Genomic DNA, 27,118 nt, shown 5'->3' with positions numbered 1-27,118 from the left:
AACCAATTTTGAAGAAACTAACAACCAATTTATAGGTGCTACCTATTTGCAGTTGTTTTATTTGGGTGACAATATCCTATGGTATCTATGGTTTTATTTAATTATACACTTATCAAATTATTTAGTGTTGCTTTTTATATTAATTCAACCTTAAGATATCTCCTGAGTAAACTTTAAACAATAACAAAAAATCTTGAATTCTCATACTCCTAAACTCAAAAACTAAGTGACTTTTTGAAATTTCTTTTGTCATTAATTCTTTAATTTGTATTTAATGTAGTTTAAATTGATATAAATATGATTTTGTGTTCTGTTCACTTTTGGTATTTATCTGTGTTTCTACAGCATTATTTTCCTGGTATTCCTTTTTTTTATTGAGATATAATTGACATTTAACATTATATTAGTTTCAGGTGTACAACATAATGATTTGATATTTGTATCATATTTGATGAGAACTTTTAAGATCTATTCTCTTAGCTACTTTCAAAGTTACAAGTATACTTGTATATTTTTGTATATTATATACTTGTATATTGAAAGTATACTTTAAAATATACAACACAGTACTATTAACTGTAGTCACTGTGCTATACATTGCATCCCCAGGACTTAGTTATTTTATAGCTGGAACTTTGTACCTTTTGACTCCCTTCACCCATTTTCCTCACCTTCCACTGTCTGCCTCTGGAAACCACCGATCTGTTCTCTGTGTCTATAACTTCTTATTTTTTTTTAGATTCCGTACATAAGCAAGATCATATGGTATTTGTCTCTCTCTTTCTGGCTTATTTCATGTAGCATACTCCCCTCGAGGTCCATCCATGTTGTCGCAAATGGCAAGATTTCCTTCCCTTTTATGGCTAAATAATATTACATTGTGTGTGTGTGTGTATATATATATATGTATGTGTGTGTATATATATACACCACATTTTCTTTATCCTTTTGCCCATTGATGGACACTTAGGTTGCTTCCACGTCTTGGCTGTTGTAAATAATGCTGCAATGAACAAGGGAGTGCAGATATCTTTTCAAGTTAGTGTTTTTGTTTCCTTGAGATAAATACCCAGAAGTGGAATTCTGGATTCTATGGTAGTCCTATTTTTAATTTTTTGAGGAACCTCCATACTGTTTTCCATGGTGTCTGCTCCAGTTTACATTCCTACCAACAGTGCACAAGGGTCCTTTTTCTCCCCCTCCTCGCCCACACTTGGTATTTCTTGTCTTTTTGATAATAGCTGTTCTAACAGATGTGAGGTGGTAGCTCCTTGTGGTTTTTTTATTATTTATTTTTTTATTTTTATTTTTTTCCTTTTTCCCCCCAAAGCCCCCCAGTACATAGTTGTATATTCTTCTTTGTGGGTCCTTCTAGTTGTGGCATGTGGGATGCTGCCTCAGTGTGGTTTGATGAGCAGTGCCATGTCCACACCCAGGATTCGAACCAATGAAACACTGGGCCGTCTGCAACAGAGAGTGCGAACTTAACCACTTGGCCACGGGGCCAGCCCCCCCTTGTGGTTTTGATTTGCATTTCCATGATGATGACTTGTATTGAGCACCTTTTCATGTACCTGTTGACCATCTGTATGTCTTCTTTGGAAAAATGTTTATTCAGCTCTTCTGCTCATTTTTTAATCAGATTATTTGCTTTTTGCTATTGAGCTGCATGAGTTCTTTATATATTTTGGATTTTAACCCCTTATCAGATATATGATTTGCAGATATTTTCTGCCATTCATTAGGTTGCCTTTTCATTTTGTTGATGGTTTTACTTGTATTTCTTAACGGTTACATTTAGTATAGTACATAGTTTAATTAGTCCCCATTTTTAGACATTATTTTCTAGTTTTTTACTTTTATACATAATAGTGTAGTAGACTTCTTTTTATGTCTTCATCAATCAACAAATATTTAAGAATCTTCTGTATATTAGGAACTAGGCTGAATTGGTACAAGGGGATTCAGTGATAAACTTAGACAAGAGGGTCTCAAAGTGTGGTCCCTGACTAGTATCAGTATCACTTGGTTGCTTGTTAGAAATGCAAATTCTTGGGCCTCACCCCAGAACTGCTGAATCAGAAACTCTGCAGGTGTAGCCCAACAATCTGTGTTTTAGGAAGCCCTCCAGGGCCAGCCTAGTGGTTAAGTTCGGCGTGCTCCACTTTAGTGGCCCAGGCTCAGTTCCTACACCACTTGTCTGTCAGTAGCCATGCTGCGGCAGCAGCTCACATACAAAAAGAGGAAGACTGGCAACAGATGTTAGCTCAGGGAGAATCTTCCTCAGCAAGAAGAAAAAGAAGCCCTCCAGGGGATTCTGGTGCTCACTAAGGTTTGAGAACCACTGTACCAGGTAGATAGGGACTCTGCCTTCTTGGACCTAAGGTTTACCCTGGAAGTCTTTAAACAGATACTTCATATGGAGAGGGTTTTTTTTTCCCCTTGTTTGACTGGGATTAATTGGTAAATGGGAAGAGAAAGTAACGTTTAATCTTAAAGTCAGCTGATTAGCAACCTTAATTGCTAATTAAGTAGTCACTGTGTGATAACAACAACTCTACAATATAGATGTTATTAGTCCCATTCTTATGGATGAGGTGACCAGGACTCAGGTCTCAAAGCTTTCGTGTAGCAGAGCTGGGATTTGAATCTATGCATCAGGGCCCATGCTCTTTTCTGCCCTATTGCTTCTCAAGAATATGACTATTTTAAGCTTCTTGATATAAATTGCCAAATCACTGTCTGGAAGTAGTGGATCAGTGTCAAATATTTGGAAATTTCCAATACACCAACCAGTGCTTTGGGAAGCAGCCTGAGATGGAGATTCACATTTGTGAAGTTTAGTGTTCAGAAAGTTTATTAGGGAGTACTCTTGGGATTAACAGTAATGGAAGGGAAGGAAAGGGAGCAGGATTGGGTGGTTCCATGAACTAGAGTGCATGGGGGTTATCCAGACCCGGAAACTCACAGCCAGCTCAGCCCAAGGGTACCACCTTGGAGATCAGGCTAACAGTGAGAACGGCTTGGTGAGGGAGATGTTAGGCTGTGATGTTGTCTAAGCAAAGGTTTCAGCTGACCCCATGAGGCACTGTGAAGATTGGTTATTCCTTCAGAGTCTTTCCTAGTTGAGACGGGGGGCTGGGCATTCATACCTCTGTGATGATCTATCATTGGGTTTCTGTTGCCCTAGGAAGGGGGTGTGCCCTTGGGCAGGGTGATTTTTTCAGTGAAGACAATTCTAAAAGAGGGCCCACAGTTGAAGGCTAACTGCCAAAATCCTATATAGCAGCAGCTGGGGGCAATAAGTGCCAGTTCCTGAAGGCGGATCAGAGTGGTGCATCACAAATGTGATAATACAGATGGAAGCTGTTTAATGGTAGTTTAGCGAATATGAAGTGGTACATATTTTCGTTTATTAAATTTCCTGTGAGTTTGATACTTCCTTCATACATATATTAGTAGGCAAATTTCTTTTTCTTGAAAATTATAATTCTGCAAGGAGGGAGTGACTATGTATTTACTCCTTATTAATTATCTCATTGTTTGGGGCGTTCTCTCCATTACTTTACCTCAATGGATGCTGCTTTTGGATTTCTTTTAGAGGTCATCTGACGAAATTGGTACAAAGAGGGAGAGAAATTGAGCGTGGATTTAATAATTGCTCCCGGGGTTACTTCACTGGATGTTGTTATAGGACCATTATGACAACTGAGTTAAGATGCTTAAAGCACTTAGACCAGTTACTGGTGCATGGGGTCAGCTATTGTTATTGTTGTAGATAAACATTTACAAAAGTGCTTTAAAAAGAAATGCAACAGTCCTAATGTTTTACAAATGTCTACATGTGGTTGGAAATTTAATTTCTTGAGGTAGCATCATACATAGATTTAAATAAAAGTTATGTCTTAAAACTGTTTAGATGGAAGTAAAGAAGATGTGCTGAGGTGGTGAGAATAATGCCCCCTCCTCCCCACCTCGGGGCATCATGTTAGGTGACATGGCAGAGGAGAATTCAAGTTGCTACTCAGCTGACTTTAAGATAGGGAGATTATCCAGGCAGTCTCAGCGTAAGCACAGGATCATTAGAAGTGGAGTCAGGAGGCAGGAGAAGAACCACGTCAGAGTGATGTGATGTGAGAAAGTTTCTACTGGCTATTGTTGGTGGGCTTTGAAGATGGAAGGTCACCAGCCAAGGATCACGTGCAGCCTCTAGAAGCTGGAAAAGGCAGGGAAACAGATTCTCCTCTAGAGCCTCTGGAAGGGAACCCAGGTCTGCAGCACCTTGATTTTAGTCCCGTGAGACCCTCTTCAGACCTCTGACCTCCAGAACTGTGAGATAACAAATGTGTATTGTTTTATAGCAGCAATAGGAAACTAACACACATATCCTGCATAACTGTGTGAGGTCTCTAGTGAGATAGCCAGACACTGGTGTCATAAATGCATTTGGAGAGTCTGATTAGAATTGTTTCATGAAATGTGGGGTAAGGAAGCACTCTTTCTAAATTAATGTACTAGTTTATATCCTGTATTTAGAATAGGGTTATATGACTAATTTAATGAAATGTTATAAGTAGACCTTTTTATTTTTTTTCAGCTGAGGAAGATTAGCCCTGAGCTAACATCTGTGCCAATCCTCTATTTTATATGTAGGTCACCACCACAGCATGGCTGACAAGTAGTGTAGGTCTGCTCCTGGGATCCAAACTCCCAAACCCAGGCCACCGAAGTGGAGTGCACTAAACTGAACTGCTATGCCATAGGGCTGGCCCCTAGACCTTTTTGTTAATATGCATTTGTATCCTTAGAAATTATATATTCATGACATGGTTATTCTCATGTCTGTATACTTGGAGTTGCCTCATATCAATATGTGTATATACTGTATTTATAGGTCCTGTTGGGTGGTTGTCTTCTTGGTGCTTTGCCCTTAGTAATTATTTTCTAATATGATATTATTGCCTGCCTGTATGCAGTGACTAAATTAAATCGTCCTACAGTATTTTGGGTTCCATTTATCCCATACTAACAATGTTACTATTATATTAATGTTAATTTTTAAAAAAATGGTTGAAATATATTTCTTCTAGAATATTATGGAGATATATTATGTTCTACACTCAAGTTATTGATCCTGAATAGCCACTGAAATGCACTGTAACCTATTGAAATGGAAATATTGGCAATTTGAATTTATTCAAGGAACAAGGGCTCATAATTGACTTTTCATGAGAAAAGTGAGAAGTCTGCTTTTGGTCTCTAATATTTTTCTCCATTCTTCACATATTCTTACCAACCTGCATATCAATTTCCTGTCACCAAATTCCAACTTCTTTTTTTTTTTTATTACGGTCACGTTGGTTTATGACATTATATAAATTTCAGGTGTATGTCGTTCTATTTCTATTTCTATTTCTGTGCAGATTGCATCATGTTCACCACCCAAAGTCTAATTACCGTCCATCCCTGCACACTTGTGCCATGCACCCTTTCACCCTCCGCCCTCCCCATTTCCCCTCTGGTAACCGCCAATCCAATCTCCGTTGCTATGTGTTTCTTTGTTGTTGTTTTTACCTTCTACTTATGAGTGAGATCATAGGTATTTGACTTTTCACCCTCTGACTTATTTCACTTAGCATAATACCCTCAAGGTCCATGCATGTTGTCACAAATGGCTGGATTTGAATTCCACCTTCTGACTTGGAACTCTTAACAGATCTGAGCCCACCATGCATATCTCTGATGCCCACCACAAGACTTCTGTCAGATTCATTTTTTTCTTGGTTTTTAGAAAACTATTGTAATTTTCCATGTTGAAAGGAGATTTTTGCTTAGGTCTTAGATGATGTTGTTAAAATCATACATCGCAAGATTTTCTTATAGTTTCATTTAGTAATAGTGCTAATTAATCTTCTGGGACATTCTTGAAGCCTTGCTGCTGTGTTTTCTTTTTCTTTTTTTTAATATTAAAATAATACACGAACATGGTAAAAATATAGTACAGAAGGGCTCATGGTGAAAAGCAGCTGGGTGTAGCTGTGGGTGTTTTTTTCGCTGATTGCCTTCGGTGTTTTCTCAGTTAAGCCTGTTCAATCTGAGGTCACATGTATCTCTTCAGTTACGAGAAATGTTCTTCTAAGATGTCTTTGATAATTTTTACCCTTCTGTTTACCTGCTTTTTCTTTCTGGCACTCCTGTTGGTTGGATATGAGATTTCTTGAATTGATCCCCCACATTCCTTTTTTTCCTTCATTGCAATCTATTTGTTAAAAAGTATGTGGTATTTGTCTTGTAAAATTTTCCACATTCTAGATTTTTCTGACATTCCCATGATGTCAGTAACATGTTTTTCTGTCCTCTACATTTCCTGTGTATTGATAGTTATATATAACCTTGATCAGATTCAGGTTTGACTTTTTTTTTGTACAAGTACTTTATAGGTGATGTGTATTTCAATCAGGAAGCACGTAATGTCTGGTCATGACTATTTGTGATGTTAGCAGCTATTGATGAATATTGCTTACATCCAGTATTTCATTTGGGGTTGTAAAGTGGTAAAATTCCAATAATTTTCTTTCTTTTATCAGTCTTCTGATGGGTGAGATAGTAGCTGGACAACTTATTTCATGGAAAACTTCCCTGTGTTAATTACTTGCTTTCCAAAATAATTGGGTGATTAAAAGTCAGGATAAATGTTTGATTCTTTTCTTTTATTTATCAGTTTTCATAATAATGAGTCGATTCACTAGAAGACCAATGAACTTAAAAGAGATCTTTATAAAGTCATGGGTTTAAATGTTTGACATGTTTGAGTCTATTGCTGTTATCATTCTTATTGATTATTGATTGTCCCATCTTTGGCCCGTAGGAATCCCTTCAGATTGTCTCCTGAGTACTTTTGATGTGACCCAATGGTTTTTGATAGCTTCCTTTCTGATATGATAAGGAAGCTATCAAATATGCAAGGTTCCTCTTACACATTTCTCACCCCACATCACCATCAGCCGTTTCTCCAAGAGCTTGATTTCTCTTTTTAGTGGCAAATAGTGTTTGGAGGCCACAGTCTGAGCTCTAGGGGTACCCATTGCTGCTAGGTTGGTCGTTGTTTCTAGGCCTTTTTTAGTGGACAGAGCTGTATTTGTAGGATTAATTCCTGGAAGTAGAGTAGATTTAAGGTTATGTGTATTTTTCTGTATTTATTATAAAAAGTTTCAAATGTACAGAAAAGTAGAGAGAATAGTATGGGGAACACCTGTATATACTTGTTATGTCAACTTAGCAGTTATTAATATATTGCCATATTTGCTTCATTTCTTTTATTTTTTGCCTAAGCATTTTATTTATTTATTTATTTTTAAGATTTTATTTTTTTCCTTTTTCTCCCTAAAGCCCCCCAGTACATAGTTGTATATTCTTTGTTGTGGGTCCTTCTAGTTGTGGCATGTGGGACGCTGCCTCAGCGTGGTTTGATGATCAGTGCCATGTCCATGCCCAGGATTCGAACCAACGAAATGCTGGGCCACCTGCAGCAGAGCACGCGAACTTAACAACTTGGCCATGGGGTCAGCCCCATGCCTAAGCATTTTGAATTAAATAATATAGATAGTGGCATTTCATCCCTAAGTACTTTACTGTGCATCTCTAAAAAGTAAATACATTTTCATACAAAATAGTATATATATTTTAAACTTAAAGTTTGTTCATCTTGTCGTATTGGTGAGTAGACTTCTTTTAAACCAATAAATAAGCTAAATTATTGAAAAACTTTGTCTTAATTAACCTCTTGGCTTATTGTCCTTGAAGATTAGTCCCAAGGTGGAGTGAGTCCATTCTTAAAAATGGGTAATCATATGATCCTTCAGAATCCTAGGTCTTTTATTCTACTGTTTTTGCCTTCAAAATTCTGCACTAGCTTTTTTCTTGATTAATTTTAGATATGAGTTTCTTGGTATCCCGTATAAAGAAAATCTGTATCTGATCTTTACATTCATTTTTTTTTTCTTTAAAGATTTTGGTTTTCCTTTCTCTCCCCAAATCTCCCCAGTACATAGTTGTATATTTTAGTTGTGGGTCCTTCTAGTTGTGGCATATGGGATGGTGCCTCAGCATGGCCTGATGAGTGGTGCCATGTCCGTGCCCAGGAGCTGAACCAGCGAAACCCTGGGCCACCAAAGTGGAGCGTGTGAACTTAACCACTTGGCCATGGGGCCGGCCCCTATTCCAGAGTTTTTAATGTTCTTTTTTTATAGCCTTTATCGAAATACTGCTACATTGAGAATTCTCTGGTAGCAGATCTCTGCATGGAGTGTGTATAACAGTGCTCTTTTTTGAGCAGTTTGGTCCAGCTTTCAGATGAATCGTGTTTTTGTCCTCCTAACGTAATATGTTTTCATGTTCTGGGAGTAGATGCAAGAAACAGCTACACCTACCAACTGACTGTTGTCTGGAAGAACATTTCAACGTGATGTGAAAACCACAATCACTGTCTTTGACAGACGTGTGATAGTAGTCAGGTGAAAAATTGTAAAAAGTGCAATTAAGTAGGTAATGCGTTATTATTTCAAGATGCATTTTTATCTTATTTATTACTGGGATATAGCTCTGCTTAAAATTTGTTGCAGATTTTATTATAGGAGAAATAGCCCTTTGGTAATTTTTAACTTAAAGTGTTTTAGGCCCCCAGTCATCTCTTCCATACTTTATGGTGCAAAAAATTTGGTATTTGGGTGTGTACTTGTTTGAGGCTTTGAACAGGTGTGGGGTTGCTTCCTGAGAGAGAATTCTTGCTCCTGCAAGTTAGTGGTATTTCTGTAGCCCACAATTGTGTCAAAGTGGGTGGCCCTCTACCTCAAAGGGTTGTTATGAGGATTCAGTGAATTTATATATAGAAAGCACTTAGAATTGTGCTTGACAGGAAGTAAGAACTTTTTAAATGTTAGAGATTATTATTGTTTTTGCTGTTATGGTTGTTACTGTGAATTTGGAAAAAGTACTCCTTTCTCAGGTCACTTAATTTCCATCTATGGGAAAATCATCAGATTATATTGATTTTTATTAGAGCTTGATACTGCATTGTTATCTGGCAGAAAATTGATGTAATAAATATAAGAATCTATAACTTATGGCCCTTAGGGCCAGAAAGTGTGCTTTTAATAGTCAGATTAAACCATTATCCTTATCACCATGTGCCTTATATCTAGGATTAGCCATATAGAATAGCTGTTCTCAAATTTATTTTAAGTGACTTTAGTTTGAAATTGCTGTCATTTAACTGTAATTAGAAACCTAGCTGAGATAACATCTGTGTAGGAAGGGAAGTCTAAAGCAGTGTGCCTGGGGTCCTTGTTAAAAGTGTAAATCCTCAGGCTCTACACCCAGAGCTTCTAATTTAGTCAGTCGGAGTTGTGGTCCATCACTCTTCATTTTTAACATGTTCCCTAGACTATTCTGATGCCCCACTTTGGGAATGGTTCCGTTTTTATTCCTTTGTGTAACTGCGTTTACAAAACGAAGCTTTCTATCCTGAGCTCTGACTGAGGCTTGAGTTAAGACATAGCCGCTTGTGGAACACCAGTGAATATGTTATGAAGATGTTATCAGGTGTGATGTGTCCTTCATTATCTTATTCTATGCCCCTTATATAAGCGATCCTGTGACACATTACTGTTAGCTCAGAGGCAGGGAAAAAAGGTTTTGTTCTAATGAACTGAGATGTTTCTACCACAGTCATGTATCACTTAACGACATTCTGAGATGTGGTGTTAGGTGAATTTGTTGTGTGCGAACATCACAGAGTGCACTTACACAAACCTACATGATGTAGCCTACTACATACCTAGGCTCTATGGTATACCCTATTGCTCCTGGGCAGCAAACCTATGCAGCATGTTGCTGTCCTGAATGCTGTAGGCAATTGTAACACAAAGACACATCTAAACATAGAAAATATATGGTAAAAATGTGGTATACAAGATAAAAACTGGTGCCCCTGTGTAGGGCACTTACCCTGAATGGAACCTGCAGGACTGGAAGTTGCTCTGAGTCAGTGAGTGAGTGGTGAGTGAATGTGAAGGCCTGGGACTTTACAAACACTGGACACTGAGGCTACACTAAGTTTTTAAAAGATTTCTTTCTCTCTTTAATAATCAATTACGCTTAGCTTACTGTAACTTTTTTACTTTACAAACTTTAAAATTTTCTAACTTTTCAGCTCTTTTGTAATAACACTTAGCTTAAAACACAAACATGTTGTACAACTGTACAAAAATATTTTCTTTATATCTTTTTTCTATGAGCTTTTTCTATTTAAAAAATTTTTTAGTGTTTTTTACTTTTTACACTTTTCTGTTAAAAACTAAGACACAAACACACACGTTAGCCTAGGCCTACACAGGGTCAGGATCATCAATATCACTGTCTTCTACCTCCACATCTTGTCCCACTGGAAGGTCTTCGGGGCAGTAACATGCATGGAGCCGTCATCTCCTCTAATAGCAGTGCCTTCCTCTGGGGTACCTCCGGAAGGACCTGAAGGTTTGTTTACACAAGCATCCCCACAAACACGTGAGTAATGCGTTACGAGAAGTACGATGTCACTAGGCGATAAGAATTTTTCAGCTTCATTATAATCTTATGGGACCACTGTCATATTTGTGGTCCATCATTGACTGAAACATCGTTATGCGACATGTGACCATACTGGTCAAGAGAACTGCATCTTCTTTTTCTTGCTACGAGGAAGCTCAGACCTATGTTTTATACTTCATTGCTGTTTTTTCAGTTATTCTCTTCTCTTTTAATGCTTCTTATGCTCCCCACTTCCCTTTCTTGTTTGTATTAATGGCTTTTGATCTTCTGGTACACAGTTTTGTTTTCTCTGAAATTTTTTTTTAATTGTAAGTTATTGCACATCTTTTAAGGACATTCTCAAAGTACAGATTACAAAAACAAGAGGCTGTGTCCAGGTGGCATTAGAATGTTCCTAGGGTAGTGCTGAAAACAACCTACTCCATAATTTCAGAGCCTGAGGTTTTTTAGACTAACCTTGTAGTGACATGTGTCCAGCTGCTGGAGTACTGAAACCTTGACTTTGTTTCAGCTACAACCCGTTGTCGGTATTTAGAGGCTTGAAGCAGGTGCTTAGAATGAATCGGATTATCAACATCACTTAATGGGGATGGAAGATTCTCTGAATTTCTCAGCCTTGGGAGACTTGAATGTAGTTATATATCTAAGAAAAAGGAAAGTGTTGGTTATCTCAGGAGTCGGTCAGCCCAGGAAGGCAAGGAGCAAAAGGCTCACCAAGGCAGATGTTGGCAGTGCCCGTCTTGGACTTCTCAGGGGTGAGGCAAAAGAACTGGATCCCTGGCGCAGCCCTTGTGTGGCGATGGATCCAGGAGTTACAGCCAGTGGACTTGAAGTAACTCCTATGCTGTTGTGAAGGTCCCTGACTTGTGAGATAGAGGGATCTAGATGTTTTTGCCAAATACCATTCAATATTCCATTTATTGAACTCTTCTAGTTCGTATTTCATGCTCACCAAGCAATCTTCCGATTATGATGTGGCTCCTTGTATTAGTCTGTTTAGATGGGTAGAATATATGGATCATATGGAATCGTTATTTTTTTTAAAAAATAGACTTTATTTTTTAGAGCAGTTTTAGGTTCACAGCAAAATTGAGCAGAAAGTAGAGAGTTCCCATATACCCCTCAACCCCATACATGTACAGCTTCTCCCACTATCAACATCCCCCATCAGAGTGACACATTTGTTACAATTGGTGCACCTATGCTGACACATCATTATCACCCAAAGTCCATCATTTACATTAGAGTTCACTCTTGGCGTTGTACATTCTATGGGTTTGGACAAATGTATGATAACATGTATCCACTATTACACTATCACACAGAATAGTTTCCCTGGCCTAAAAATCCCATGTGCTCCTCCTCTTCATCCCTTCCTCCCCGCTAAGACCTGGCAACCACTGATCTTTTTACTGTCTCCATACTTTTGCCTTTTCCAGAATGTCATATACTTGGAATCATACAATATGTAGCCTTTCTGATTGGCTTTTTTCACTTAGTAATATGCACTTAAGTTTTCTCCATGTCTTTTTCATGGCTTGACAGCTCATTTCTTTTTAGCACTAAATAATGTTCCATTGTCTGGATGTACAACAGTTTTACCCTGCTTTCAAGTTTAGGCAATTATAAATAAAGCTGCGATAAACATGTGTGTGCAGGCTTTTGTCGAGGACGTAAGTTTTCATCTCATTTGAAGTGTAATTGCTGGATGATTGGATTTTTTATTTTTAATTCTTGTGATTTCAGTGAAGTTGGGTATGATTGCAGTTGGTTTTTGCTGTATCTTGATGTCTAGGGAGAGAATAAACTACTCATGTTGGCCAGAATATTTAGGTTTATGTGGACAGTTTTATTTATCATTGTATAAATAAACCTATATTCCAGTGTCTGCTTCAGTCATTTGAGGATTTGAATTTACTAGACTGAGGCTAGGCAGGTTCTTATCACTCATGGCATGCACAAGGCAGAAAAGCCTGGATCTTACAGTGTTGGCACATGACTGACGGGGTAGTCTGCCCAGCTACCACTTCTGTCTGCTGTCTCACTGTGCTGATTTTTGTACTTGCTACTCTGTCTTTAGTGGACTGGCTCCTGGGTAAAAGGTTGCCAAACAATAGATATTCTTCGTCAGAGTTCGGCTAATCACAATTGCATATTGGCCTTGCTCTTTCCACCTGTGTCAGCTTGAGAAGTGACTTGCGCTTTGTCATGTGAAAGAGTGGCCTTGTGTTGTGCTTTCTTCTTGGTAATGTCCATTAACTGATTCAGATAGTTTCTATGATAAATAACATTAATTGTATTTTTTTCTTATATAATGGCCTTTATCTGACAAAAAGTGGATTAGGACACAAAAGAATTGTATGCGCGCTAGTACAGGGTCTGGTCCTTTTTTGCTGTGTTCTTTGGGCAAGTATGACATAATAAGAAATATATATTTGGTCTCTGCCCTGAGTTTCTGACGCAGAGTTCCTAAAAGCCATGTAATTTCCTAAGTGATAGGGGTGCTAGGAGCATCTTTTGTTTTAATGTTTGGTCTTTGGCCCCAGTTCCTGACACTAGAGCTACTAAGGCCCTTGGAATCTCCAGAATGATGAGTGTCTTTTGTATGCTAATGAAAGACTGGTGGCTGGGGCCCCTGAATAGCTTCAGGGTGGGGACGGGTCACAAGAGAGACCACGCCACAGTTAGGAGCTGGAAACTTTCAGCCCCACCCGCATCCTCCAGGGAGGGAGGTAGAACTGGAGATTGAGTTAATTATCACTCATGCCTACTTGCTGAAGTCGCCATGAAAATCCCTGAACTGCAGGGTTTGGAGAGCTTCCAGGTTGGTGAGCACATCCACATGCTGGGACGGTGGGGCCCCCCAAACTCTGTAGGGACAGGCTCTTGTACTCAGGACCCTTCTGAATCTCACCGTCTGTACCTCATTATCTAGCTATTCATCTGTAGCCTGTATTATATCCTTATATTGTAATAAACCGGTAAATGTAAGTAAGTATTTCCCTGAGTTCTGTGAGCGTTCTAGCAAATTATCAAACCTGAGGAAGGGATGTGGAAATTCATGATTTATAACCAGTTGGTGAGAAGTACAGGTGACAACCTGGGACTTGTGACTAGCATCTGAAGTGGGGACAGTCTTGTGGGACTGAGCCCCTAACCTGTGGGGTCTGCATACCTCCGAGCAGTTGGTACAGAATCGAGTTAAACTGCAGGACACGCAGTCTGTGTCCAGCAAGAATTGGAGAATTGCTTGGTGAGGGAGAACCCACATCCAGGGTCAGAAGTGTTGTGAGGTTAGAGAAACAGTTTTCCCTTGAGCAAGTCTCACATTTTCTCTGAGCTTTAGTTTCTTATCTTTAGAGTTGAGCTCTCTCAGTGTATCTCTCCAAGCTTGTTAAATAGGGCTCTGGGGGGAAGCAGGGTAAATAAAGTTCAGGCTCTTCTCCGTGTTGTACAAGAGTTTTACATTAGGGCTCAGCCTCTTTCAAGGTCTTTTGTCTTCTTCTCCTGCCCTGTGCCCCTGCAACACTCTGAGCTCTAGCTACCCTGGATTTTTTTAGGTTCCCTAAACGGCTCGTGAACTCTCACTGTCTTGCCTCAGCTATTTTCCCTTCAGTGTTTACCTCAAATGTTACTACTTCCCTGTGTCATACACCACCCCAGCAATATTACCTGGCTTCTTATCTGTGCTGCCATAACATGCAGACCTACTTTAATACCAGATTTGTTCTTTGTGTAGTGACTGTTAGTTTACACATCTATCCCTGTTAGAAAACTTGAAGATGTGTGGGGGTAAGGAACTGTCTTATTTATTTTACTATCCTGTCAGTTTTTGCTCTTTCTTATTTACTTCCTTCTACTTTCTATAGGTTTAATCTGCTTGTTTTTTCTCCCCCTAACATTTTGAGACAGCTGATTATTTTCACTCTTTTGTCTAACATATAAATTTAAGTCTATAAGTTTCTCTCAAATGCAACTTTTAGCTACAGTCCGCAAATTTTGATATGTAGTATTTTCATTATCATTCTGCTCAAAATATTTTCTGATTTATATTATGCTTTCTTTTTTGATGCAAGGTAATTTAGAATGATATTACTTACTTTCTAAACATGAAGATTTTCTGATGAACTTGTGTTATTAATTTCCAGCTGAATTCCACTGTTGTGTTCAGAGAACCTACCCTGTGATTTCAGTCTTTGCGTTTTTATTTATTTTTTTGTTGTAGTAAAATACACATAGCAAAATTTATTTATTTAGTTAGTTATTTTGGTTTAGCCCTGAGCTAACATCTGTGCCAGTCTTCCTCTGTTTTAAATGTGGGTTGCCACCACAGCAGGGCTGATGAGTGGAGTCGGTCTGCACCTGGGATCTGAACCCATGAACCCAGGCTGCCAAAGTGGAACCCGTGGAACTTTAACCACTCAGCCAGGGGACTGGCTCCCATAAAATTTACATTTTTAAGTGTACAGTTCATTGGCATTAGGTACATTCATACTGTTGTGCAACTATCATTATCATCCATCTCCAGAACATTTTTTAACTTCCTAAACTGAAACTTGGTCCTCATTAAATAATAGTTTCCCATGGGGCCAGCCCAGTGGCTCAGCAGTTAAGTGCACACGTTCCCCTTCTAGGCAGCCTGGGGTTCGCAGGTTCTGATCCTGGGTGCGGACATGGCACCGCTTGGCAAAAGCCATGCTGTGGTAGGCATCCTACGTATAAAGTAGAGGAAGATGGGCATGGATGTTAGCTCGGGGCCAGCCATCCTCAGCAAAAAGAGGAGGATTGGTAGTAGTTAGCTCAGGGCTAATCTTCCTCAAAAAATAAAAAAATAAAAAAAAAAGAATAGTTTCCCATTCTCCCTCTCGCCGGTCCCTGGCAACCGCCTCTACTTTCTGTCTCTGTGAATTTGACTACTCTACATACCTTGTGTAAGTGGAATCATACAATGTCTGTCCTTTTGTGACTGGTTTATTTCACTTACCATAATGTCCTCAAGGTTCATCCATGTTGTTGCATGTGTCAGAATTTCCTTAGTTTTTAAGGCTTAATAATATTCCATTGTATATTTATCAAAAAGAATAAAATACTTGGGAATTAAATTAACCAAAGAGATTAAGGAGGAGAAAGACTTGTACAATGAAAACTACAAAATATTGCTGAAAGAAATTAAGAAGACATAAATAAATGAAAGATATCTCATGTTCACAGATTGGAAAAGTTAATATTGTTAAAATGTCAATAATACCCAAAGCAATCTGTGGATTCAGTGCAATCCCTATCAAATCCAACGATGGTTTTTGCACACTGTCTTTTAATCACAACCTTTAGTCCATTTTTGGTTCACTTAATTGTTGATAATTTGGGTTTCTATCTACCATCTTACTATTTGCCTTCTATTTGTCTTGCCTATGCTCTGTTCTTTGTTTCTTATTTTATTTTTCCTCTATATTAATTTGGTAGTTATACATTTTTTATTGTTTACTGGTTACTCTAGAGATTAAAACATGCATCTTTGACTTTATGTGCTCCTCTTTGGCAGCCTGGGGTTTGCAGGTTTGGACCCTGGGTGCAGACCTACACACTGCTCATCAAGCAGTGCTGTGGTGGCATCCCACGTACAAAATAGAGGAAGATTGGCATGGATGTTAGCTCAGGGCCAATCTACCTCACCAAAAAAAAAGTCTAATAAAAATTAGTAACTTTACCTCTTCCTGACTCATGCAAAGACCTTAGAACACTGGAACACTGATTCCACTCACCCACTTCCTAACTCGTGTGGGATATTTTAATCTAGGTATGTTTTAAACCCAAAGAGCTGAAATTATTATTACTTTATATCGTCAATATTAGTTTAATTCATCCATATATTTACTTTTTTGTGGCCCTTCATTCCCCTCTATAGCCTCAGGCTTCCATCTGGGATAATTTTCTTTCTCCTTGAGGATCACCCCTATGAATTTTTCTTTGCTGAAATTGCCTTTATGTTGCCTTCATTTTTCTTAATTTTAAAATTGTGGTTACATACATATAAAACATGAAATTTGCCATTTTGACCATTTTTTCATTAACATTTTAAATTGTCATAAAATATGTATAACATACAATTTACCATTTTAACCTTTTTACAATAGACCTTATTGGGGCTGGCCCCATGGCCGAGTGGTTAAGTTTGTGTGCTCTGCTTCAGCGGCTCAGGGTTTCGTTGGTTCAGATCCTGGGTGCAGACATGGCATCACTCATCAGGCCACGCTGAGGTGACGTCCCATGTGGCAAAGCCAGAAGGACCTACGATTGGAATATACAACCATGTACTGGGAGAGTTTGGGGAGAAGAAGAAGAAGAAAAAAAGAAGATTGGCAACAGATGTTAGCTCAGGTGCCAATTTTTATTAAAATAGACCTTATTTTTTAGACTAGTTTTAGGTTCACAGCAAAACTGAATGATAAATGTGCACAGACTTCCTGTACACCTCCTGCCTCACACATACATAGTCTCCCTCATTAGCAGCATCCCCTACCAGGCTGGGTCATGTGTTACAATTGATGAACCTATGTTGATAGATTGTTACCACTCTAAGTCCATAGTTTACATGAGATGACACCAAAAGCAAAGGGAACAAAAGCAAAAATGAGCAAGTGGGACTACATCAAACTAAAAACCTTCTGCACAGCAAAGGAAACCACCAACAAAGTGGAAAGGGAGAAAGTATTTGCAAATCATATACCTGATAAGGGGTTAATATCCAAAATACATAAAGAACTCACCCTCAATAGCAAAAAAAAAAAAAAAAATATCCGATTAAAAAACGAGCAGAGAATCTTTTTTTTTTTTGCCTCCTTCTTCTCCCCAAACCCCCCAGTACATAGTTGTATATTCTAGTTGTAGGTCCTTCTGGTTGTGCTATGTGGGACGCCACCTCAGCATGGCTTGATGTGCGGTGGCATGCTGGTGCCCAAGATCCGAACCAGTGAAACCCTGGGCCACCAAAGGAGAGCAGGTGTATTTAACCACTCAGCCACCACCAAGCAGAGGATCTTAATAGAGGTTTTTCCAAAGAAGACATACAGATGGCCAACAGGTACATGAAAAGGTGCTTAACATCACTCATCATCAGGGAAATGCACATCAACACCACAATGAGATAGCACCTCACACCTGTTAGAATGGCTAAAAGAAGAGATACCAAATGCTGGCAAGGATGTGGAGAAAAGGGAGCCCTTGGGCATTGTTGATGGGAATGTAAATTGGTGCAGCCACTATGGAAACCAGTATGGAAGTTCGTCAAAAAATTAAAAATAGAACTACCATATGATCCAGCAATTCCACTTCTCAGTATTTATCCAAAGAACACGAGAACGCTAACTCAAAAACATATGTAAACCCCATGTTCATTGTAGCATGATCTACAATAGCCAAGACGTGGAAACCACCTAAGTGTCCATCAGCAGATGAGTGGACATATTGGAGTTCGCTCTCAGTGTCGTGTATTCTATGGGTTTTGGACAAATTTATAATGACATGTAACATACAGAGTAGGTTCACTGCCCTAAAGACTCTCTGCTTTGCCTATTCATCTCTCCCTCTCCTCTAACCATTTTAACATTTTAAATTATTTATTTGTGGTAAAACATATATAAAGTAAAATTTACCATCTTAACTATTTTTAAGTGTACAGTTAAATAGGGACGACTTTAGGTGCCTCATATAAGTAGACTCATACAGCATTTGTCCTTTTGGGATGACTTATTTCACTTAGCATGATGTCTTCAAAGTTCATCCGTGTAGCATGTGTGAGGGCTTCATTCCTTTTTATGGCTGAATACTATTCCATTGTATGTACATCACATCTTGTTTTTCTGTTCATGTGTTGATGGACATTTGGGTTATTTCTACCTTTTGGCTATTGTAAGTAATGCTGCAGTGAATAATGGTGTACAGGTATCTGTTTGAGTCCCTATTTCAGTGCTTTTGTTTATATACCTATAGGTAGAATTGCCAGATCGTATGATAATTCTCTTTAGCTTTTTGAGGGACCACCAATCTGTTTTCCACAGTGGCAACACCATTTTACCTTCCCACCAGTGGTGTATGAGTGTTTCAAATTCTCTACATCCTTGTTAACACGTTACTTTACATTGTTTTGATTATAGCCATCCTGGTAGGTGCAAAGTGGTATCTCATTGTGGTTTTTATTTGCCTTTCCCTAATGATTAATGATGTTGAGCATCTTTTCATGGGTTCATTGGCCATTTGTTTATCTTCTTTGGAGAAATGACTATTCAAGTCCTTTGTTCATGTTTCAGTTGGGTTGTCTTTTTGCTGTTGAGTTTTAGGACTTTGTTATATATTCTAGATATTAAGCCCTTATCAGGTTTGTGATTTACAAATATTTTCTCCCATTCTATAGGTTGTCTTTTCTCGTTCTTGATAATGTCCTTTGATGTACAAAAGTGTTTAATTTTTATGAAGTCCAATTTATCTATTTTTTCTTTTGTTGCTTGTGTTTTGGTGTCATATCTAAGAATCCATTGCCAAATCCATGGTCATGAAGATTTACCTCAAAGTTTTCTTCTAAGAGTTTTATGATTTTAGTTCTTATACTTAGGTTGTTGATCTGTGTTGAGTTAATTTTCATATACGATGTGAGGTAGGAGTCTAAATTCATTCTTTCGCATGTGGATATCTAGTTGTCTCAGCACTATTTGTTGAGGACGCTGTCCTTTGAGTGGACTTGGAACCTGTGTTCAAAATCAAATGACCATGTATGGGTTTATTCCTGGACTCTCAATTCTATATATCTAACTTTATGCCAGTACCACATTGTTTTGATCACAGCAGTTTTGTAGTAAGTTTTGAAAATGGAAAGTGTGAGTCCTCTGACTTTATTCTTATTTTTCAAGATGGATTTGTTCATTCAGAGCCCCTTGTTTGCCTTCACTTTTTTGAAGGATATTTTCACCAATTACAGTGTTCCAGATCACCATTATTTTCTTTCAGTATTTTGAAGATATCATTCATTTGTCTTCTTGCTTTTGCTGTTTCTATGGAAAAGTCAGCTTTTGGTCTGGTCGTTCTCCTTTGGTGATAATCTGTTTCCTCTCCCCTATCCTGAGCTATTTTAAGATTTTTCTTTTTGTCTTACGTATGTGGCAATTTTACTATAATATCCCTGGGTGTGGTTTTCTTTGCATTTTTACTATTTGTTGTTCTTAGAGCTTCTTAAATTTGTGGCTTGATGGCTTTCCTTAGTTTTGTTTTCAGTCATTAGTAATTAGTCATTAGTCATTAGACTAATTAGTCATTAGTAATATTCTCAGTCGTATTTCAAAGATTGCTTCTTCCATGATCTCTCTCTACTTTCTTTTTGGGACTCCAGTTATAGATATGGTAGACCTTTTCATTGTATCTTCTATGTCTTTTATACCCTAGTTTGTGTTTCTCATCACTTGTCACTGTGCTTCCTTCTGTATATATTTTTTTCAGACCTGTTTTTTTCCCTCATTACATATAATCTGTTGTAAAATTCTATCCATTGGATTATAATTTGAATTATTGAAATTTTCAGTCCCAGAATTTCCATTTAGCATGTTAAAAACATAGTTTTTAAATTTTCTGCTGAAATTCTCAAGTTTATCTTTTGTTTTCTTGAAAATATTAAACATAGTTAAAACTCCGCTTTGCAGATGCCTGATGGATCTATTTCTGCTGGCTGTTGTTTTTCTTGGTTTTCATATAGTCTTATCTTTTTCTATGCTTGGTTATTTTTGTTTGAGTGCCAGATACTGATTATGAAAAATTACAGTTTGAACTTTTCCGTGGTGTTGTCTTCCTCCAGAGAGGACTAAAGTTTCCTCTGGCAGATGGCGAGGGTCAGTAGCAATCCCAGACCGCTCTAAACAAGTCTGGGAATGAGATGATTTCGAGTCGGCCTTCCATCTCTACAAGGGCCAGTCTCTTTAGAGTTGGTTCCTCCTTACTCTTGGGATGAAGGCATTTCAAGCCCCAGCACAAACCTAGAAAGTTGCTCAGCGATCTCCATCTTCCCAAGAGGCTATGAGTTTCAGTATTGATCTCTTAGCACTTCAAATCTGTCCAAAGCTCTCGTCAGCTTTTTAGTTTTTCAGCTTTTTCTACCAGAATCAGCAGATGCCTCAAGGGGAAAAAGTTGCTCTAAAAGTTTAGTTCAAGCCTTTGGGTTTCCCTCTTCTCCCGAGTATTAGCTTTGTAATTCTTCACTGCCTTGTTAGCTCTTGGTGCTTTCAAAGAGACATTTTATGTGTATGCCTATTTTTTAAATTGTGGTAAATTATACGTAACTAAATTTACCATTTTAACCATTTTTAAGTAGTAATTCAGTGGTATTAAGTACAGCAATGCAGAAGAGTTCCAATTTCTTCACATCCTTGCCAACCCTTGTTATTTTCTGTTTTGTTTTGTTTTTTGACATTGACCATCCTAGTTTGTGTAAAATGATTTTTAAAAATAGTTTATCCAGCTTTTCTAGTTGTTCTCAGCAGGAAGATAGATTCAGATGTGAAACTCTCTGTCTTAATTATTTTTGCACCTAGCACAGTGCTGTATACATAACATAAGGGAGGAGAGAAGATAAAGAAAATGCTCTAAAAACTGTAAGGTGCTATGCAAATATTAGATATGAATTAAAGATAGCATCATATGAATCAGCCATAAAAAAAGACAAATTCATCCCATTTGCAATGACATGGAAGGACCTGGAGGGAATTATGCTAAGCGAAATAAGCCAGTCTGAGAAAGACAAACACCATGATTTCACTCATACGTGGAATATAAACAAACACATGGACAAAGAAAACAGTTCAGTTACCAGGGAAGGGGGGTGGGGGATGGGCACAGGGGGTTAAGGGGAGCACTTACGTGGTAACAGTCAAGAAATAACGTACAACTGAAATCTTACTTTGATGTAAACTATTATGAACTCAATAATAAAAAAAAGATGGCATAGTATGATGGGTAAGTTTTGACTTCTAGAGTTAGAATGACTTGAATTTGAAGATGTGTGACTTTGGGCAAGTTATTTTACCTTTATTGAATAAGAATACTGTATATAGAGAGAATTTTATTTTATGCAAAGCAGATTACTAGACCAGGACTCAAAAAAATGTGTGTTTGTCCAGGAACTGGTAAAAAGAGGATAATAATACTTCCTTTACAAAGATGAAATTGTTGTAAGGATAACATGAGATAATGCAAATAAGAGTTTCTGTCATTTAGTAAGTGCTCAATAAATTTAAGGCATTGTTGTTTTCTAAATTGTGATTTTTGTTTTTGTTGGTTTTTTAAGCCAAATATGCTATTGCATTTGGTGATTGAAGTCCTGAGTCTAAGGTTAACTTGTTCCTTCCCAAAGACATTTCTTTCTCCCCCAGTTGTGTCTGTGTGATATGGTTTCCATTGCAAACTGTATTTGCTTGCAGAAAAATGGAGCATTATCTCTGTCACCATTTATTGCTCATTTGGTTTTTCTCATTCTGCTAGGATTCTGGTTAGGAGTGGAATGGGACAATCCCGAGAGAGGAAAGCATGATGGAAGCCATGAAGGGACTGTATATTTTAAATGCAGGTAATTTTTCATTATGAATCTGCATGGTTATTTAGGATAATATTTAATAGTTGAATAAAGAAGAAGAAATGGTTGACTCTTGGTGTATTCTAAAAAGACAATTCTGTGTGTAGAGTTTTTTTCCTGTTTTTAAAACTCTGACTCTTAACCTTACAAATGGGGTTGCTTTCTTTGTCCTTTTTGTGTTTTTATCTTTTGACAGTTTTTTTTAATTGGATGAATATAAACATTTCTCATTGATTCATTAATAATTTAAAATCCATTAAATGAATAATAGAAAAAAGAAATAGCCTAGATATCCAATAAGAAGCAGTCGATTAAACAAAATGCAGAACATCCAAATAGTGGAATGCTAGGCCACCGTTAAAAAAACCTTTTGTCATGAAAAGAGTTACGCATTATATTGCATATCTACTAATCTTTTTAACTGCTTGATTTCAGAGAAACTGCGTGAAGCTCTGAAAAGGACGGTGGGGAATTTCAGGCAGAGTCTATCTTTTAAATTTCTGTTTGTTTTCCTTAGGTTTCAGTTTCTCAAAAGGATCTCTTAATATTAAGCTTATTTTCTTTAAATGTGGTAGAGTGAACACAATCCTGGCCTGGAAATGAAGGGGCTTCCAACTCTACTTTTAACAATCTTTATGACTCTGAATGAGACTAAACTTACCAACCTCTAAAATGAAGGCAAAAATTAGATAATAACAAAGTACATTTCCTAGTCCACCATTTGGTACTTTTAGAAGTCAGGATAGAAGCAGCAGCATATTCCTAGGAACACGCCAGCTGTGACGGCAGACGTGGAACGGGGCCAGCTCAGAATCTGTCAAGAGTTCGTGGAGGATGGAGGGAGCACTTTGTGTGTTTAAGGAGGTGTGGAAATGGAAATTTCCTAGCCTGGCCTGTTGATCCCTTACTACCTGACCGTGACCTCACAAAACCTCCAGTGGAGGAACTTTTCCTGTGGAGCCTGCCCCAGCGCACTTTCCTCTTCTGCCCAAATTGTCCATGATTACATGGTCCTTTTGTTCTTTTTCTTTTTTTTGAGGAAGATTAGCCCTGAGCTAACTACTGCCAGTCCTCCTCTTTTTTGCTGAGGGAGCCTGGCCCTGAGCTAATATCCATGCCCATCTTCCTCTACTTTATATGTGGGACGCCTACGACAGCATGGCGTGCCAAGCGGTGCCATGTCCGCACCGGGGATCCAAACCAGCGAACCCCCGGCTGCCGAGAAGCAGAACGTGCGAACTTAACCTCTGCGCCACCGGGCAGGTCCCGATTACATGGTCCTTAATGGTCTCTGGATATGGCGATATTTTCAGTCTTGGTTACTCTGAGCAGAAAAATCAAGACTTGATTCAGTCCCAGCAGATCTGGGATTTGCCCTGAAGTGCTGATGGGAGGCCTCAGTTCAGGGGCCTAGACACAACATTTGCTTTCTGATCCTTGGAATAAGCATTTCCTTCCTTCATTGTGTCTTCTTGAATAGTCATGGCTGAGCATTTGCATATTGAAATACATATTATTATAAATTTCTTTCATTTCATAGAAACGAGCATTTTGTTGACTTTAAAATCCTATGTGGGTGGGTAATGTTATCTATGAATTAGGTTTCAGAAGATTTTGGGGGCAGTAATAAAGGGAGCTTTGGGTCTGATGTGGTGGAGAACCGCTGGTCTAGACTAAAGGAATTGCCTTGTCCTTTATTAATGCTTATATTGGTATTGATTGGAACATGACTTCAACTAGTAAAGATTATACCAATATCTTAGAATCTCTAAATCAGGAAAAACAGATTACACCATGTGTATTTTTTATTAAGCTAATTCAGATCTCTTACCAAGAAGTCATATATACTTCTTCCTTTTTGATAAATTCACTGGAGTCTTTTTTTTAAAAAAAATATTTTATTTTTCCTTTTTCTCTCCTAAGCCCTCAAATACGTAGATGTTTATTTTTAGTTGTAGGTCCTTCTAGTTGGGACATGTGGGACGCCACCTCAGCATGGCCTGATGAGCAGTGCCATGTCTGCACTCAGGGTCTGAACTGGTGAAACCCTGGGCCGCCGAAGCAGAGCGTGCAAACTTAACCACTTGGCCACAGAGCCGGCCTAATGCTTTTTTTTTCTTTTGGTAAGGAAGATTGGCCCTGATGACTTTTGCTGTGGTAGGCATGCCACATATTAAAGTAGAGGAAGATGGGCACGGATGTTAGCTCAGGGCCAGGCTTCCTCAGCAAAAAGAGGAGGACTGGCTGTAGTTAGCTCAGGGCTAATCTTCCTCAAAAAAAAATAATAATAATATGAATCAGAAGTTGTCATATTATAGCAGAACTAGGATTCCCATCTCTTCAGAAACATGTTAATAGCAAATGGCTGATAGTGTGTTAGATATATAAGAATGTAGTTATGCACTTTGGCACATAAATCTTTTAAAAGTTACCTGGCTATCCTTTGCACTGGAAGCAAAGGATATTGGGGTATATTGAGTGGGATGCTTGCTGAGCTCAGCGTCTGGGGTCTCCCAGCATCCCGGGTGGGTAGGGTGATACTCTGCTGTGGGGGTTAGGTCTTGACTCTCGGCAACAAAACTTTAGAATAGACAGTGTGGTTTTCAAGGCCCAGCTCATGGCATACATTCTTCACAGTGGATTTTTCCTCCCACCAGTTCAGTTCATGTTAATCTCACGAGACTCCAGTTTGGAGTAGAATGACATTTGCAAGGGGCTAACCTCCATTTTAACAGTGACCTTAAAGAAGAATATAGCCTTAACCCAGGGAATAAACATTTTTACAGTTAGCTTGCAGTGTTTCTGTATTTTATCATGTTTGTTCCTTATTCTGATTCTTTGAGGTGGTTATGACAGGTGTTATTAATATCTTTCAGGATGACCAGATGTGGTAATGGGTTATGAATATAGCATGAAAAACTGGAGTTGAGCTAAAATCCTGGCTGTGGACTCCTCTTCATTGTAGGTCTCTAAAAATAGGGTAGATATTGTTTCTTCTTGAATAGTTGGTGTGACACTGTCAGAAGAGGATTAGGGAGTGGACCAGACCAGCTCATAAAGCCCCTCTAAACGTGAGTTTTGATAATTCATGTCACTCTTTAGTTTCATTCTGATCTTTCCTCTTATTATAACCTAAGGTAAATATGGCAATCTCCTGAGCTATTATGATAATTAAAATTTGTGACACTATCAATTAATAGTAGTTGACAAGTTTATCCCAGATTCATGGCTGTGAGGCAGTCATCAGTGTCTTTCCCAGGTGTTTCTGTTCCCCGTCTCGTCTTTTGAGGAGTTGAGAGGCTCAGTTAGGGGTCATCAACCTTGAAGTTCTCTCGACCTTGTCCCTGGAGAGCAGAGTGAGTGCCAGTTTTTTTCTTTCAACCTCAACTAGAGAGTATACTCTAAACAGAGCTGTGTGGGTCAGTATTCCACCACTCAGCTTTTATTTAAAGTGTTCTCTTTCCAAGCAATTATATGATTTCTCTTTTCCGGTAAGGAAGAAAGCGTACAGTGTGACTTTTCTTCTCTACTAGTGAATGGAATCTAACTTTAGTGCTTGGCATCAGAGGGGACATACTGTCTAGACTGTGTCCATAATACTAAATAACTTAAAAAATGGAAGTCCCTTGGGCTAGCCCCAGTGGCCTAGTGGTTGAGTTTGGCGCACTCCACTTCAGCGGCCTCGGTTTGGTTCCCAGGCATGGACCTACACCACTCATCTGTCAGTGGCCATGCTGTGGTGGCAGCTCATATACAAAAAGAGGAAGATTGGCAACGGATGTTAGCTCAGGCAAATCTTCCTCAGGGGGAGAAAAAAAAGGAAGTCCCTTGAGTTACTCATCCTGTGTGTGTCATCATATTGTTGTAAAGTGTCTTGAGGTTCTTGAATGAGCGTTAATGGATCAGTATAAAATGTCCTTTTGGTATGGTGTAAAGTGTTAGAGAAATTTTTTTTTTTTAAATCACTAAATGTGCTGATAGTGTACAGGCAAGGCATGTCTCTGCAAGCTGAAGAGAGAGATTTCATTTTTGAAAGCCTCCCACAAATCAGGGCAAAATAAAAATTGTGTCACTCAGAAGCAGTCTGCAAAAAGTCGCTTATCTACTGGGCTGTTTTTCTGTGGGGAAAATGAGTTACCAAGTCAATTCTTTAGCTATTACAGCAATGTACAGTGAATGAAAGTGAACATTCCTCCTCTCATGATGAACTGAAAAGGCTCTACATGTGCCTGTAACTAACAGGGTATCAAGACGAACGACATTTATCAGAAACTCCTCAGAGACCCAGCCTTTCCCAGCACGTAGAGCCCCAACCAGAAAGATACTTACTATGGGAGTTTGGAATCTGTTGGGGATCCTTTACCTTTGAGTAGTAGTGCCAGATTCAGCAAATAAAGATAAAAAATGCACAGTGAAATTTGGATTTCAGATAAACAGTAAATAATTTTTTAGTATAAGTATGGGACACACATGGGACATACTTATATTGAAGAATGATTGGCTAGTTCAGATTTAGCTGGGCATCCTGAATTCTGACAACCCTCCTGGGGATGTAGGGCAGCCTGAATCTCGATTACAGGGCTTCCTGAGAGTCTTCCATTTCTGCAAAGCCATGGTCAGGATTTTCTTTGCTAGCAGCATCTGTAATTGGTGGGCAGAGCAGGGAGGAACTTGAACAAGCCAAATGCTTACGAGAGAAATAAATTTGGACTCTCCTGCCGCCACTCCCTCCCCCCTCCCAAGTTTTCTCTTTAGACAGAGTTCAGAATTTCAGTGTTTGAATGCAACATCTTGATATTAATCTAGAATCTCAGGGAGTCTATGTGAATTATTAGCTTCTCTCTGGAGATTTATTGTTATCGAGAGGCACTCATTCAGCCAGCATTTTTCATTATTTGCTGGGCTGTTTTGTTTTCTAAGAAA

The 27,118-nt window shown here is 38.5% G+C and overlaps 1 protein-coding gene across 4 annotated transcripts in view; it reads left to right on the top strand.

Moving 5' to 3' along the window:
• TBCE (tubulin folding cofactor E) overlaps positions 1-27,118 on the top strand; it is a 67,969-nt gene that overhangs the window by 15,690 nt on the left and 25,161 nt on the right. For all 4 annotated transcript variants that reach the window (XM_014733449.3, XM_070260699.1, XM_070260653.1 and 1 more), the window contains 1 exon segment: positions 22,105-22,189. In XM_014733449.3, the coding sequence (XP_014588935.1) occupies positions 22,105-22,189 (85 nt within the window).

This window comes from Equus caballus, chromosome 1 (genome assembly GCF_041296265.1).
Source record: "Equus caballus isolate H_3958 breed thoroughbred chromosome 1, TB-T2T, whole genome shotgun sequence".
In the NCBI taxonomy this organism is placed as follows: Eukaryota; Metazoa; Chordata; class Mammalia; order Perissodactyla; family Equidae; genus Equus; species Equus caballus.
This window is presented reverse-complemented; position numbering and strand designations above follow the sequence as displayed.